Source organism: Muntiacus reevesi, chromosome 8 (genome assembly GCF_963930625.1).
Source record: "Muntiacus reevesi chromosome 8, mMunRee1.1, whole genome shotgun sequence".
NCBI lineage: Eukaryota > Metazoa > Chordata > Mammalia > Artiodactyla > Cervidae > Muntiacus > Muntiacus reevesi.
Window position 1 is genome coordinate 65344523 of NC_089256.1, and position 17533 is coordinate 65362055.

The following is a 17533-nucleotide window of genomic DNA, read 5'->3' on the forward strand; positions in this document are numbered from 1 at the left end:
GATGTTGCACATTTTTTTCTCTTCTTCCAGGAGAATCCAAAAATGTTGCTACCTATTGCTAATGGTTCCCACATCTCAGTGTAAATAGGATTCTTGAATACAGTAAAATAGAACTTGTGCCTCTTCGGAGGGGATAAATGAAAGTATATAACTGACAACCAATGTAAAGCAAGGCCAAATGTTTTTTTTTCTAGGCCAAATTTTTTCTTAAATTTAACATAAGCAGTAATCTGACCATTGAGATAGCAAATACATAACTCAAAATACAATCACTTGAAAATGTTAATAGTTCTTACTTAAAATTTCCTCAAGACTATTAATCTCCACAGAACACGACGTGTCAGCAAAGCACTTGTCTCACCTGTCTTTCTGCTCATTCTGATCATCAACCTGTTACTTAACTTTTTTCTCAACTCAGTGCTGATGATATCAATTGTTTTTAAAAAAGCTTTAGTTCCATCCCATACTCTGTGGTTATATCTGCCCTTTCATGAAACTTACAGTGATTACTACATAAGAACCTGATAACGGTATTTACCTGTAGTGAAGGGAAATGGGTGGCTGAGTGATAGGAACACTTAGAGGTGATTCTTTTCACTGTGTTTCTATCCTTTTGTATCTTTTGAATTTTATCCTGTAGTGAAAAATAAAATTCCAAAAGAAAACAGAAAATTCAGTGGCCTGTAACTTCAGTCAAGAGTTTCTAGTTAGCCTGGCAGACAGAGCCCTCTGCTGTTTAAGCCCAGTCTGCTTTTCCCAACTGTTTTTTCCATTTCTTATGAAGTCTGTGTAACTGGGAAATTCACAGATCTTGAAACACCCATTGTTTTTTTCTACCTCTTGCCATGGAACTTGCCCTCTTTATAGAATACAGATTTCTCCAGCTTTCAAAATTCCGTTTTTTCAAGATGTGTTTTCTTTCGCTAGACTACTTGAGTAACTTAGTTATGTGTCCCTCATTTGTTTTCCTATGGCCTTTATTTTATACTACTCCTCTGACTATTTTCACTTACCTCATTTATTTTAGTAAACATCCTATCTCCACCAGATGCTAGAGGCCCCAAGGGTAGGAGGTATCGCCTATGTTGTGCCGTTAACACAGCATTTCCGTCACAGGCTCTCAATTGATATTTTTAGATTGAATGAAACGTGGTTGTTAGACTTAACATGTACTCCTTTGTCATTATATTTAAGTCAGTACGTACTAAACCAGTCAACTACGAGCTACCAAAATCGTGACTAATACCTAGAATGTTGTCACCATGAGAAAGCTGAATCATAACCAGAGACATTTTTAGTAAAATCTCTAAAAAATTTTAATGTTGACAACTTTTGGCATGCAGAATATATATTTTTTAAGTTGAGAATGTTTCTTGGTATCAAGTTTTTTATTAGAAAAATTATATTTGTCTTTTCTGAACTGTTCTACATTAATGCAATGCATAATTAAATGACTTTTTTCCTCTAAGTGTCACATTATTTTTGTGTTTGCTCCTCTAGGCTACTAGTCAGTGCTTCCCAAGATGGAAAATTAATTATTTGGGATAGCTATACAACAAATAAGGTAGAATTTTTTTAATCATCCTCTTATATAACCTTTTATTTGGTTTGATAAACCAATTCTTTCCTTTATTCTATTACTTCAAGCTTATTATTTCTTCCTGGGATAAGTTTATTCCATTAATTTTTACTTAGGTCCTCTCTTTAGGCCTTGTATTTGCTTTTAATATTTAGCCCTTTTTTTATTCCCAAAGACAACTCTAAGAATACAGTTCAATGTGTCTTGAATCCCATATTTCATACTCAAATATTAAAAGATAGCATGCATCAGTTTTATATATAAATGATTTTTGTGACGTTCCCATTTCCAAATGTGACAGTGACCTTCTAGTTTTTATTTTTAGTTGTGGATAAACTGGAATGCTAGGCATTGATTTGTGTTTCTGGGCTGTTCAGAAGATTCAATAGGTTGGAGGCAGATTACAACTTGTTTAGATCCCTTGGTGGTAAAAACTAGTGAGTTCTTCTAATATGTCTCCTGGAAAGAATTCCTGATGTAGAAGTGTTGAGTGGTAGTGGAAAAGCTCCCAAAAAATGCTCACAAGTCAAATGTTTTCCACTTATACCATTGTTTCCATTAAAGATTTAGAAGTACTATTTTGTGAAGCAAACAGTAACTTCAGCCTGGTTGAGAATTAAAAAGCTAGCTAGGATAGATTTATAATATAATAGTTTTCTTAGTTTTTTGGTGTCAGTCAATGACTTTCAGCTATATTTTTCTAAAATGAAAAATACTCTTTTGGGTTAAGTAAGAGCATAGTAAAGTAATCACACAATATGTTGATTCTGTGTCTGGGCCATTTAGCCTTGATGTTCCCATTCACATTAAACTGTGCTACCTGATTTGCAAATGCTTGGTGTTGGGTAATAAGACATCAGACAATGGTGTGAATAGATCAGTGCGAACTATTACCATTGTTCAAACCCAGAATACGAGTTATTAGAAAAACATAGTTCTTTATGGAAGGACCATCCTATTTAACTCCAGTTCTTGTATTGTTCAGTGTTCTGTTGTAGGAAATTCCTCTTTTGAACACTACTGCAAAAAGCCAAGAATTATATTAAGTTTTTTTTTTTAACATTTTATACTTAATATTTCAAACAGCTCTATTAGTGTTGAAACATTCTGTGTCTTTGTTCTTCCTAAAAGAATACTTTCTGAAAAGAAGTAAATCCAAATGATTTGCAATATGTAGAAAATATAACGGGCATTTTAGTGTGCGTTGTGGTTTTCTTTATTCAGTTTCTCAGTTCATTGTATTCTTTATTTTACTTGCTTCTTTTTGAGATATATTTAAGTTTTAGTAATATCTGCTTCACTGTAAATAGGTTTGAAAAATCAATGACTTTTGTAATCTTAGTTTTTATGTTGTGTTTGTTCTGCAGATGCATGCTATCCCTTTGAGGTCTTCCTGGGTGATGACTTGCGCTTATGCTCCCTCTGGTAATTACGTTGCTTGTGGAGGGCTGGACAACATCTGCTCTATATACAACTTAAAAACCAGAGAGGGAAATGTGAGAGTGAGCCGAGAGTTACCGGGTCACACAGGTGAGCTTCGCTACATACTGTCCTGTCCTCCCAAATTTGACTTCTCTGAAGATCAAGGATAAAGAGGGACAGAAGGGGCTCAACTGACCAAAGGATTCATGTTCAAGTGAGAATGGAAATTACTGTGAATCTGAGAAGCATTGGCTTTTTATAATTATACAAATGATGACTCTACTTCTATTTTTCTTTTAAAATTAGTATTGTTTTGTAGAAATTACTTACTGCAAAAATTCCAACAATAATGAATACAGAAAGAAAGCAAATACGATTTTCTGTATTCTCTGCAAACCTGTAACATTTATGGTATTTGGATGCTTCATTAGGTAATTGAAAGTTTGTATCAAGCTCCATTTATGAAGTATTTTTCCACTGTGTAATAATGCATTGCTTTATTAGTGTGCACACCATGGTTCATCAGTATAGTATTTGGTTAGCAGTGTTCATAGGAATTTGTTGCCACTTACCAGGTTTCAGCCTCTCTGAATTCTTAAAAGTACTGTTTGGCTATGCTTTTTATAAAATCTCTATAATGGTATTTCTCCTGCTATTTCCATATTTTGAACAACTGGTGAATTCTGAGCATTCGAATCCACCTTTTTTTTTTTTTTCTAATCCACCTTTTTAATGAAGCTTTCATTGAGGTTTTTAAAGTATTTCTCCAAGGTACTTAACCCAATCTGCTATAGATAATAGATAATATTTGTATTAAGGAGTATCCTTCTCCTAGGTAATTGTAGTAGGTGGAAGGGACTGTGTCTTTTACTCAAGTTTGTAACTTTCAGAGTCATTGACACAGTAAATACCTAAGAGAGGGTTTGTTGGTAAAATATAGTTGCAGGCAGCATAGAATTGGAAGTTATTAAAAGCAGAACTAAAAAAAAAGTAGAACTATAGATTTGACTAACAAACACTTGTTGCCCAGGTATTATATTTTTAAAATACATATTACTATTTTGTATGGTAATTGAATTAATCAGTGATAACCTAACATTTGTTATCTCTGTGCTGTAGGCTACTTGTCCTGCTGTCGGTTTTTAGATGATAGCCAAATAGTTACAAGTTCAGGAGACACAACGTGGTAAGTTTATTCCAGAAGATTACTAATTTGAGGTTGAGCGTGGTAGCAGGAACTAATGTAAGAGGGGAGAACAGTCATTAATTATTTCTGTCTATTTTTTACCATAGTGCTTTATGGGACATTGAAACTGCCCAGCAGACCACCGCCTTCACTGGGCATTCTGGAGATGTGATGAGTCTTTCTCTGAGTCCTGACATGAGGACTTTTGTTTCTGGTGCTTGTGATGCCTCTTCAAAATTATGGGATATTCGAGATGGAATGTGCAGACAGTCTTTCACTGGGCACTTGTCGGATATTAATGCTGTCAGTGTAAGTGAACAGCATTTCTAAGGAAAGTTTATTGTGCATATAAAGTGTTGAACTCCATAGTATGATTTTAACAACAAATTCCCTTTAAGGATTCCATAAATAAAGTGCTCTCAACAACATTTAATCCCCAAATAATAAAAGTTTGATTTTTTTTAATGGAAAGGTTTTAATAAGGCCTAAGTCTTCATTTGCAGGGGAACAGGAATAAGTTTAATTTCTAGATTTACAGGGCAAGATAATCTTGAACAAAAAAAGTGGATCCAGAGTATCAACTGTGTTCAGAGGAGAACAGTGTCCTGTTTCTCCACAATCAGGGGAACAACCCCAAGAGAGAGCCGTCGGAAAGACAGAGGTGACTGTTTACTGTAGAGAGCATAGCTTTTGAAATCCGCCAAACCCTGGATTGAATTTTAGTAATCTGGGAATCAGCTCTGTGAGACCAGGTGGGCTACTTAACCTCTGTGAGCCACACATTCCTTGGTAGGAGTAATGCTACCGTGGTGTGGAAACTAAATGAAACGAGATGGATGCTCAGTAAATAGTATAAATTATTTATAAGCTCCTTCATATTAAGGAAAAAACAATTCAGACATATAGGCACAAATAGATTAAGCCAGATAATAACTCCATATATACAAAAGTGAATAGACATACGTGTATAAATTAAAGCCAAAAGGCATTTTGAATGACAATCAAAATGGTTTATCAGTCAGGATTGAGGGGAGGGGTATTAGAAAGTGGGATACTCCTTGACTTAGGTAAATTATACTATGCAGATCAGATGTCAGAATGTATACCGATGACTATATTTTCCAAAAGTACTGTAATTGCTACTATTTATATGTATAAGATGTACTCTGATCTTCTTTTGCAAGAAGATATTTTTGGGATAAATTTTATTTATCATGTATATATCGACAGTCACTTTTATATCACCTTCTAGAGAATATCAGAGAAAGTAAAGGCTCTGTGACCTCCACTGCTATTAGGCCAATCTGGCTTGCAGAGTAGAATTTTAGAGCAGGCACATCCAATCCTGTCCATCTCACATCCCACCACCTTTATCAACTTGATGATCTCTTCCGTTTCTGGTTTGCTGCAGATTTATCAAGAATGAGTGTTGAAGTTTATCAAATGCCCCTTTTTCATCTATTGAGATGATCATGTGGTGTTTTTCTTTTTCAGTCTGCTAAATGGTGAATTTACATGAGTTGAATTTCAAATATTAACCTAACCCTACATTTAGCCTCACTTGCCTATAATGCCTCATCATTTTTTATTTATTGGTGGATTTTGATTTGTTGTAATTTTAAAATTTGCATCCATATTGATAAGTTATGCTATGATTTTTCATTTCTTGAGGAATTTTGTTCCCACTTTGGTATTAGCTTAATGCTAGACTCATAGGAGGAGCTGGGAATCTAACACTTTGTGTGGAATTAATAAGATTTCATCCTTAATTGTTTGGTTGACTTTTCTGTCTGGCCAAGGAAATTTTCTTGTGTGAGAAGAAATTTAACTAAAAATTTAATGTCCTAATTAGATTTAAGCCTACTTAAGCTATCCATTTCTGCTTGAGTAAGCTTTGGTAATTTGCCTTTAAAGAAATTTGGCTCTGTAACCTGTGTTGTCAGATGTATTAGCTTACAGTTGTTCATAATATTCCCTTATTATTTTTTTTTTTGATAGCTATGGAATCTGTAGGGTATCTCGTTCATGATATTAGTAACTTCTCTCTTAGTTTTTTCCTGACTGGTCTTGTGGGTTGAATTGAATACCTCTAAAAATTTACATGTTGAAGTCCTAAATCAGAATGTACCTCAGAATGTGACCTTATTTGAAAATAGTTATTGCCGATGAAATTAATTAGTTGAGTCATCCTGGATTGGGGTCCCCCTTAATCCAATATGACTGTTGCTCTTAGAAAAGGGAAATTTAGAGACAAACACACATTGTTAACAGTGTGAAGAGACATAGGAAGATAGCCCATCTATAAACCAAGGAGATTGTCCTAACAGACCCTTTTTAGGCCTCAGACACCTTGATTTCAGACTTCTACCCTCCAGACCTATGAAATGATAAATTTCTGTTGTTGAAGCCATTCAGTTTGTGATCCTTTGTTACAGGAGGGCTTGCAAACTAATGCATGTGGTTAAAGGTTTATCAGGGCTTCCCTGGTAGCTCAGTTGTTAAAGAATCCGCCTACAATGCAGGAGATCCAGGTTTGATCCCTGGCTGGGGAAGATTCCCCTGGAGAAGGAAATGGCAACTCACTCCAGTATTCTTGCCTGGAGAATCCCATGGACAGAGGAGCTTGGTTGGCTACAGTCCGTGGGGTCACAAAGAGTCAGACACAACTGCATCAGTTTTTTTTTTAACTTATCTTCTCAAAGAACCATTTTTTGGCATCAAAGAGTCTGTTCTCTGTTTGATTGATTTTTCACTCTTATCTTTATTATTTCTTTTCTTCTGCTTACATGGGTTTTGTTTGCTCTCCTGTTTCTCACTTCTTTTTTTTTTTTCTCATTTCTTAAGGCAGAAGCTGGTATCACTGGTTTGAAACCTTTTCTCTTTTCTAATATTGGAACTTAGAGTTATAAGTTTCTTTCTAAGCATTGCTTTTTGCTACATTCCACAAATTTGATTCATTTTCGTTTAGTGAAAAATTCTTTACAATTTTCCTTTTGATCTCTTTGATCCATGAAGTTATTTAGAAGTAGCTTCTATAGTTTTAAATATTTGTAGATTTTTAAGATATCTTTATTTTTGCATTTCCCTGATGATTAGTGATGTTGAGCATCTTTTCGTGTGTCCCTTTGCTGTTTGTATGTCTTCTTTGGAAAAATGGCTGTTTAGTTCCCCTGCCTGTATTTTAAGCAGGTTATTTGGCTTTTTGATACTGAGTTTTGCAGATTGTCCGCATGTTTTGAGTATTAACCTTGTTCTGGATATACTGTTTGCAAGTATCCTCTCTCACCTAGAAGGCTGCCTTTTCCTTTTCTCAATAGTTTCCTTCATGTGCAAAAGCTTTTTCTAGTTCGATTTAGTTGCATCTGTTTATTTTTGCTTTTGCTTTCCTTGCCTGAGGGGACAGATCCAAAAAAAATATTGCTAAGACCTGTGTCAAAGAGCATACTGCCTGGGAATTCCCTGGCAGTCCAGTGGTTAGGACTCCGTGCTTTCGCTGCCAAGGGCCTGAGTTTGATCCCTGGTCTGGGAACTAAAATCCCACAAGCCGCACAGTGCAGAAAAAAAGGACAAAAAACATACTTCCTATGTTATCTTCTAGGAGATTTATGGTTTCAAATTTATACATCTAAGTATTTAATCCATTTATTTTTATATATGGTATGAGAAAGTCATCCAGTTTGATCCCTTTGCATGGAGCTGGCCAGTTTTCCCAACACCATTTATGTCTTTTCCTCATTGTATATTCTTGCCTCCTTTGTTGTTGACTGTGTTTCTATGGGTATATTTCTGGGCTATTCTGTTCCATTGATCTTTTAGCGTCAGTAACATACTCTTGTGATTACTGTAGCTTTGTAGTATAGTTTGAAATCAGGGCCTGTGATACCACCAAAAAATTGCTTTATATTTTTTAAAAAGTAAATAATATTAGAAGGAAAATGATAAGCTATATTCGCCACAAAGTAAACAAATTTATTCTTCATTTTCTTCCTGCATATCAACAGGTCCTAAAAAAGCAATATAGATGACCAGTAGATACATGAAAAAAATTGATTTCTTCTTTGTAAAAAGTGTTGAGTAGTGCCACAATATCTGAGAAACAAGATTCACAAACTAATAATGCATAGTTTTCTTTTCTGTGTGTGTGTGTGTGTGTGTTTGCATGCACGCGCATGAGATCATTTAGTCTACTGCTAGCTTCACTTCATAACCTAGCCTAACTGGATGATTTATGTTCTCTTTTATAAAATGTTTCTATTTATCTCTCATAATGAGGTTTTTGGAACATGTCTTTGAGTCCACATACATATATAAATACTGTAAATGGTAATATTTTATTTAAATGTTTTAGTAAAACATATGGAGGATTAGGGGCTTCCCTGGTGACTCAAGGGTAAAGTTTCCACCTGCCAAAGCAGGAGATGCGGGTTTGATCCCTGGGTTGGGAAGATCTGGAGAAGGAAGGATTTGCCTGGGAAATTCCATGGACAGAGGAGCCTGGCGGGCTACAGTCCAAGGGGTTGCAAAAAAGTCAGACACGACTTAGTGACTAAACAAGAGCAGAGGACCGGAGCCAGGATTTATTGAATACGTGTCTTGTGCTGAACAATGTGTTATGGGTCCTTTGCATGTGTTATTTCACTTTGCCCTAACCAACCTGCTAAAGCTGAAACTAAGGCTTCCCAGGCGGCACTAGTGGTAGTGCCTGCCAATGCAGGAAACATAAGAGATGCAGGTTTGATCCCTGGGTCAGAAAGATCCCCCGGAGGAGGCCATGGCAACCCACTCCAGTATTCTTGTCTGGAGAATCCCACGGACAGAGAAGCCTGGCAGACTGCAGTCCATAGGGTTGCAAGGAGTCAGACGTGATTGAAACGACTTAGCATGCAGCATGCACAAAGCCCACGTGTTCAGGGACCTTCAGTGCCTAAAATCACTCACCTGATCCAAAGCCAAGTTGAAATTTGAATCTAGGTCTGTCTTACCCACTCCTGAGAGTCCTTTGGACTACAAGGAGATCTATCCAGTCTGTCCTAAAGGAAATCAGTCCTGAATATTCATTGGAAGGACTGATACTGAAGCTGAAATTCCAATATTTTGGCCGCCTGATGCGAAGAACTGACTCATTGAAAAAGACCGTGATGCTGGCAGAGATTGAAGGCAGGAGGAGAAGGGGACAGTAGAGGATAAGGTGGTTGGATGACATCACTGACTCGATGGGACAGGACTTTGAGCAAGCTCTGGGAGTTGGTGATGGACAGGGAAGCCTGGCATGCTGCAGTCCCTGGGGGTCATAAAGAATCGGACACAACTGAGCTACTGAACTGAACTGTTTTAACCCAGTGTCCATCATTACACTGCCTTACATAATTTTTTTTACTTCTATGGAATAAGTGTTTGTTGCTTTTCTTTATAGTTTTTCCCAAATGGATATGCCTTTGCCACTGGCTCTGATGATGCCACTTGCCGCCTCTTTGACCTTCGTGCAGACCAAGAGTTATTATTGTATTCTCATGACAATATCATCTGTGGGATCACTTCCGTAGCTTTCTCAAAAAGTGGGCGTCTCCTGTTAGCTGGCTATGATGACTTCAATTGTAACGTATGGGACACTCTCAAAGGAGATCGTGCAGGTCAGTAAATTGGTACACGTTAGTTTTTGATTTTGCCGGGAAGCATGTAGTCTCCTGCCAGTTGTTTTTGAGGCCTCCTGGACACCCTGGGGAATGGCAACCTGGCAGTTTTCATTCCTGGCTGTTGTTAACCTTTGAGTTCAGTTACAGTTCATAAACCGCATTTATGTTTCTATTTTCTAAAGAGTAATATCTGATTCCATATTTTCATGTTTACTAAGTTTTGACATAAAGATGAATAGTGAATATAGTTTACTGTGATCTTGAAGATTACAGTTTGCTTATAATCTGACAGGAAACATTGTAACTGCTTTGCATCCTCTTTTTGGTTCAGATCTTGTCCAGGAAAGGGCATAGAACTACCGTCTCCTCTTAATCTCATACTCTTTCGAGTTCTCCCCTGCAGCTTCTGAAATTCTAGCATCAAGTTGTACTGGGGACTCTCATTAATAACAAATTAGAGTGACTTAAATGTTTTTAGAATCAAACTTATATGCAAAGAATCAGCTAGATCTACATAGGTTATTACTGAAACACAGCAGTCTTCTGACCTCAACCCATATTTTCTGCTCCAAAAGGTAGCTACTTTTAAGTATTTATTTCCATATATTTAAATAACATACCTGTATTGGTTTTTTTTCCTCTTAACTTTCAGTCATTATCTCTTAAGGTTTGGCTTTAACATCCTTCCTCCTACCGCAGCTGCCATCTTCCAATTTTTCCCATGTAGTGAATTCTGTTTAGAACATCAGTCAGTGTTTATTACACACTTACGAATTTTTAAAACAGTACTTACTGCTGAGCAGTGACATATATATATATAAGACTTGTGATGCAGCTTCTTACTATTCTCTAGGGTCAAATTATTGGGCCTCTTAATTTTTGGCTCACATTCTTTTGATGTGCTTCTCATTACTCTTCAAACTTTCTGCAAGTTTTGCTATGTCTGGGGGTAGATTCATTTCCCTCTATCATTCTGAGTATTCAGTGGACCTTTTAGATCTTAAAATGTATACTCTCTAGCACTGGGAAGTTTTAGAGGGCTCATTTCATCAGTTGCACATTTTTTCTCTTTGTAGGACTCCCATTATTCTGATGTTGGACTTCTTGGAATTTCCTTTGACTTAGTTTCTCTCCTATTTTCCATCTGTCTTTTTTTTTCCTGTATGTTCTGGGAGAAATCCTTGCCTTTTCTTTCCATGAACTCTCTGTCAAGCTTTGGTTTTCCATTTTTGCTACCATCTTTTTGAGATTTTTTTTTTTAAGGGCATTCTTTTTTCCATGAATAAAAGTCTTTTGTTTTTGTAGGGTCATTAACAAAAGCCTTTCTTGAAGTTTTCTTTAAGCATAATCTTTTGGTTTCCAAGTTGCCTTTTCTCCCCCTTATTTTTTTCAGTCTCCTGTATTAATGTATTTCCTTGAAATTCATGATTTTTAGCCTCTTATTTATTCTTAAGAGTAAGGCATTAAAACTGTCTGAAAGCCTTCTGCATGCTTAGGGTGTACTGAGAGTAGGCCTCACTGAACAATGATCTGGCCAGGCTTTCATTGGGGAATTTCTGATATGTCTTATATCCTTTTCCCTCTTGGGCCTGCTGTGTTCTCCGAGGTGGATTTTTCCACTTTTCTACCTGGAATCTTTAAGTTGACTGACAGTTTGGGGGCTGATTTCAGGAAGAAAGCTGGAGTGCAAAACAATTAGGAAGTAAACTTTGCTTATTCCCCAGCTTTCAGTAGTTGCACCATCTCACCTGTGCCTGTTTTCTTCCAGTTGAGACCCTCTTGTTCTCTCTCTAGCACGTCTCTAGTCTTGTGTTCTGGGCAGGATGATAAATCATCTGCGGAGTAAAGGTAGAGACCTGGAGTCTAATCGATGCCCAGATGTTTTCTAATGCAGTCTTCGTTTACCCCATCTTGGCCCGTGTGTGGTTCCAGAGATACCTGGCTCCATTAGTTTCTGACCCCTTTGGAGCTTCTGCAGTCATTTTTGTTGTTGGCTTATCAGACCATTTGCTTTGAACTCAGCATTTTGGGGCCCATTAATAATCAGCATATAGCTCACGAACTTTTGTTGCCATTGCTCTCATATCCTTGCTGTCCTTGTGTTCTTACCCTTTTAAATTCCTGTGCAGTTTTGAGGTTTCTGAAGTAGAGGCAGTGTCAGCATTACCTCTGACACTGGGATGATTTTCCACAACCTCTCTTGAGAGACTGCAGAAGAGTTCGTGGTTTAGCTGATTCCTTTTTTGAGGTATTAGGTGTTTTGCCTGGATTGAGTCAGTATCCATAACAGAATAGAAATGTGTTTTTCATATTTTTTAACATCTGCTTGAGATTTAGTTTTGCTTTGCTGATAGCTGTTTGGTTTCAGGTTGACTCAACTGGCTACTTTCACCTTAAAATTGAATTGTGACATGAATTACTAATTCATTCTTCTTTCCAATATGATTTGGAGTATTTAGTCACAATGGTCATTTTTTGTAATTTCAACCCGTAATGGTAAATTTGCCTTTTTCCAAACATTGCTATACAGAAGGTACTGCAGAGAATATTAAGGAGTTACACAAGATTAACATCTGTGCCTGAGATTGGGTGCAAGTGATATGCTTAATTACATGTGAGAGATATTGCAAACTCAAACAGTATATTAAAGAAAGATTCTTACTGAGAATTTGATATAGTCCGATTTTTCTTTTAAATCTCTACATCTCTCATTTTCCTCCCAGTTTGGAATATTTAATTTTATCCTGTCTGGTGGTCCGAAGATCAGATAAGCTTAATAGTTCAAAAGAAACTAAAACTAGATATGAGTTTGATGGTTTCACAGAGTTATGACCAAAACATTCCAGTGTTAGTGGTTAAAAGAATAGAGTAAACTATGTTGGTATTCTTACGTTTTTGTTGTGGTGGTGGTAAAAGTTCATTGAATTTCATTTAAAATTTTGTTTTTGTTGTCACAGCTTATTAGCAAAATTCAGAAGTATCATGAACTTATTAGTGACATAAAAGACTACATGTTTTTGAAGAGATGATTTTGAATATGAGAAAGCAGTTATAGATTTTTCAAAAATGAAAAACACAATGCATATGTCAGAAATTCATGTAATGCGAAGAAATATTATTTTATATTCCTGCCCATAAGTATCCTTCTGAGATCTTTCTGCATACCCTTGTTTAATCCTAAAACTTGCCCATCGCTAACTTTTTACTGAACTTTTGTCTTTCAGGTGTTCTTGCTGGTCATGACAACCGTGTCAGCTGTTTAGGTGTAACTGATGATGGCATGGCTGTGGCAACAGGGTCTTGGGACAGTTTTCTTAGAATCTGGAATTAACAATACATGCAAATTTACCATTCTCCACTGATACCTGGAGAAATCAGTACTACAGCCTATAGCTGTGAAAAAGAATTTACCTTATATTTGCAGGTGAAGATTTTTCTATTGAGATTATTATATATAAAAAAGCAGCTTTCAGTAAACTACAAAATAAAAAAGGTGAAACCAAGGTAAAGGTGCTTGCTGAGATTAGGACCAGTGTGTCAGTCTGAGGAGTTGAGCTCATTTAACCTTGATGAATTCTTGCTTGTATTGTCTCTTTATTTTCTTTGTGTAGACAGAAATGTACACATTACAGCAACCTATCATGTTAGAATGTATGTTTGCATTTTTTCAGAATTACATTTTTAATTTTATATAGAAGTATCGCATTTTTGTGTTCTGTAGTGGAGGAACAGGCACAGTAATACACGGAAGTGAGACCATACGTGTGTGTACTGATGTTTAAAGATCTCCTTGAACTCCGGCTTTCTTTTTGATCTGAAAGAGATCCTGGTTGCTGACTGTTAAAGAATGCTGATGACAGGGACCTACTCTGTAGCTCAGTGTTATGTGGCAGCCTGGATGGAAGTTTGGGGGAGAATGGATACATGTATGTGTGGCTGAGTCCACTTCGCTGTTCGCCTGAAACTATCACAACATAATCGGCTATACCCCAATACAAAACAAAAAGTTAAAAAATAGTTAGGCTTTCCTACTGATTTCATCTTCTAGAGCTGAGTTTGCAGGTGCACTCTGATGAACATTTGGACTGTCTTTGCATCTTAAGAAATTTTCCCAGTGTTTCCATCAGTATGTATCTAGGAAGGACAGATAGTGTGTGATGGCATTATGATTTTGAAAGAAGTATAAAATCTAACAAATCTATTTGTTACATTGTAACACACAATGTAAGGTTGCTTTATGAATTTATGTTCATATAAAAACTGAATTGATGTTAGCTCTGTGTCTTCAAAAATTTAAAAAGTAAACATTCAAGCTCTTTGATCTTCTGTACCATTTCCTCCCAGTAGGACAAAATACTGGTTTCTAAGTGGTTTTGCTTCAAAGGATACCTAGATCAAAGTGATCCCCACTTTAAAGCCAAAAGAAAATTCCAAGAGCAGTTCTTAAAGGAGTCAGAGGAAAATACTAAGCAATTTCTCGGCTTGTCAGTGATATAATGTGTTTATTACTAGAATGAGCCCCCTTAAATTTAAACAAAGATACTTTCCCTCTTGGATTTTTCTCCTACAAATAATCTAAATGATTGACAATAGAAGATTGTTAAGTCTTGCTTGATAGTGAAGTCATGGAGTTTTTCTAATATAGAGGTGCATTGTGTTTTGTGACTTAGTAAACTGTGTCAGTTACTATTGAGCTAGATCTGTTAACTTTTGATCACCTGTAATCCTAAATACTCCCAAATTTTACTTGTAAATTTCCATTTTTATATTGTGGATGTGCTAATAAGTACATCAGCCATAAGGAAGTAAATGTTTTAAGATACTAAAAAGAGAATAGAATGGAAAAAGGAAGATCAAGATATAGGACCAAAAAAAAAAACCAGACTGCTGTAGATGGCAGGCATGAATGTATATTTATATACATATAACAGGATTTCTGTGGACCTTTGATGTTAATGTTTGTGGACTATTTAAGAAGTGATATAAAGAACAGCTCTTTGAGGTAAGGCAAGACAATTTTAAAGGGACAGTCATTTGCAAAAATAGGAGTGAGGATTACCATGTAGTTCAGTTTATTCCAAAATCCTGTTGAAGCAAGCACTTGTAGTCATGTGCAAAATTGCCTTATATATATGAAGAGTATCTCCACTAGTTTGAAAATGATTCTAGTAACAAGATAAATTAGAGGCACACAGACTGTAAGAATTATGTTGTCTTAAACATGTTAATAAAAATGATTTAATATTATTAAACTTTTTGTAGGTGGTTAAACATGTACTAGGCAACACTATCATGGCTGATTATACATATGACCAAATGGTGATACCATATTAATTAACTCACAGGTTAAAACTTTTGTTATCTAGTGATATGGTCCCACTTGCTAAATCTGTGTACTTGCAGTCTGAGTTCACCTGATTGTCTATTTAAAACTTCCTGAATTCAGTATATTTTGTAGAAGCACAGTATAGCTTGAATCTTAGTTTTTCCAAATTAAAAAAAAGCCAAATGTAGTTTTAAGGAATTTGCATCAATATTGCAGTTCTGGTGCCTGCAATATTTTCTTTTTACCTAAGAAACATTTAAACATAGTGTGCCTCAGTTGGATTTATTTGTAGATTCTTGAATCACTACATAAAGAACAGTTGAGATATGACAGTATTTTAAAGGCAAATATTCTTTTCTAAAAGTGGGGTGATGGCCTTGTGTTCAGCACATCAACCCATAAACCTTCTCAAAAAAGCACTTCATGTTGCCAGCAAGGACACTGCCTCCACTTCGATGGACTGGCCTCATTTTTGGCAGCCGTGCTACTAGAGATTTAGACTAACTATCCAGGTTTCTTCCCTAGCTCAAATTTTTTAAGTTGTGAATCCATGGTTACAACAGCATATTGAGTTCCATCTTCAGAGAGGCAAAGATTTAGGCTTAATATCTCAAGAGATACTTAAGTATCAAGAGATACTTCTTAATTCTGCAAGAGGGCTTACCTGGCAGGCAGTCTCCTTGTTTTCATTTAGACTCATCTGAACTGATTAATACTGCATGATGATAGTAAACTAGTCTCTCAGACATAACAGATGTAGGTGCTTCTGGAATATGTTAAGTAATTTTAAAGTTAACCTATTGAAAGAGAAATAAACCTTGGCTTCTTCAGGTGACAAAATGAAATTTTTGAAGTTGCTAAAAAAAATACTGTGTTAATATTATATAACTAACCTTCTTCAACACTTTTGATGTTTTAGATTTAGAAGTAAATTTAGATTCTGTTTTAAAAATGAAGATGTTCAGGGAAATTTATGCTTATTGGTGAGTGTCTCACAGTTTATAACAGTCGAATACTTGCGGCTTACCTCTTGATGTGTTTAAATGTAATGGAAACTGATAAAACAATCTCCCAAATGGGCCTATGATTTTAGTAATAAACAGGTTCTTTCTAAAATCTTTAGGGTGTGAGTTAGGCTTAAAAACATTTTGAAATTATGTTCAGTTTCTAATTTCCCTTTTGCCATTGTGGAAAGCAAAATTTTAAACTATTTCTTACCTCGTTAGAATTTTGAAAACACCCACCAGTCAGACTATCTTGTGAGAAATGGTAGCACAGTGGATAATATTGGTATTTTAAATTAGATTAAATACAGTGTGATGCACCCTTCATATTTACTGCTTCTTCTCCCATTGTTCATTGTAAGTTGCCTTAAATTCAGTGCTATATTTAAAAGTATTGGTTATAATAGGTACTCAATAAAATGGTCTGTAGTTGAATGTCTAAGCTAGCATTGTTTTAAAAAGTAATTTATTAATCAGAATGATGGTACAACTTGTGTTTAGCAAATTTGTTTGCATGTTGATAAAATTTCCTAAGTCTTTTTTCTTAAAACCAGTTATTGAGCCTATAAAATAGTTGACTAATGCAGCATATGGAAAAACTGGTTAAATGTTTCAACTGATGTTAAGTGTGCCCGACAAAATCTTACATCATACAGTATTTTTTAATTAATAGAACTTCAGTGATATACTTGGTAGATATTTCAAGCCTTTTCTGTCTCTTACACAATGGTGCTCTATCCTATTGTTTTCTCTTCTCAAAGAAGCATCTGAACACTTGTATTTGCATATTCTTATCCAAAGGCATTCATATCTAAATGGGTTTTTTTAAGTTGATTAAAATGTTTTTCTTCACCTAGCGTGATTTCTACAATACTTGTGGCCAACTGAACCTGAATGTCAGTAGTCTGTGGGAAAGGTGAATGTATTAGATTAAAGCTCTTAGAAAAAAGCTTTAAACCAAACTATGGACTTGTATCACGACTTAACAGTATTCTTGAATCATTCTTGCAGTAATTCATTCCTTTATTTGTATAGTAGCTCTGTGAAATAATGTTGCTGTGAACTGATATTGTAATCAATAAAGTGCTTTTAACCAGATTTCATGCAGCATGTTTTAAATCAGTTTTTAGTAGGATTACTTTTTTAAGTCTCAGAACTAAACTCCAAGCCCAGCAGTTCATGCTCAGCTCTGATTCCTTTATCTAAGCATTCTCGTCATGAAAAATGAATGGGCTGCCAGAAGCAAGGAAGAGACTGAAGGTCCAATGACCTATCCTATAGTACTGTGAATGCTGGCCTACTGTTAAAAGGCCACACATTTTCATGAAAAAGCAAAATATGTCATTCTTCCCTTAAAGCTCCCTTAGGGTAAAAATGAGCCAG

At 35.8% G+C, this 17533-nt stretch overlaps 1 protein-coding gene across 1 annotated transcript in view; it reads left to right on the top strand.

Annotated features, from left to right (window-relative positions):
• Nucleotides 1-17248, top strand: part of GNB4 (G protein subunit beta 4) — a 67490-nt gene extending 50242 nt beyond the window's left edge. Inside the window, exons 5-10 of the mRNA XM_065942779.1 lie at nt 1501-1564; nt 2947-3109; nt 4121-4187; nt 4295-4496; nt 9601-9817; nt 13045-17248. Coding sequence (XP_065798851.1) covers nt 1501-1564; nt 2947-3109; nt 4121-4187; nt 4295-4496; nt 9601-9817; nt 13045-13151 — 820 coding nt within the window. The 3' untranslated portion in view covers nt 13152-17248. The remainder of the gene's footprint in view (nt 1-1500; nt 1565-2946; nt 3110-4120; nt 4188-4294; nt 4497-9600; nt 9818-13044) is intronic.
• The last annotated feature ends 285 nt before the right edge of the window (nt 17249-17533 follow it).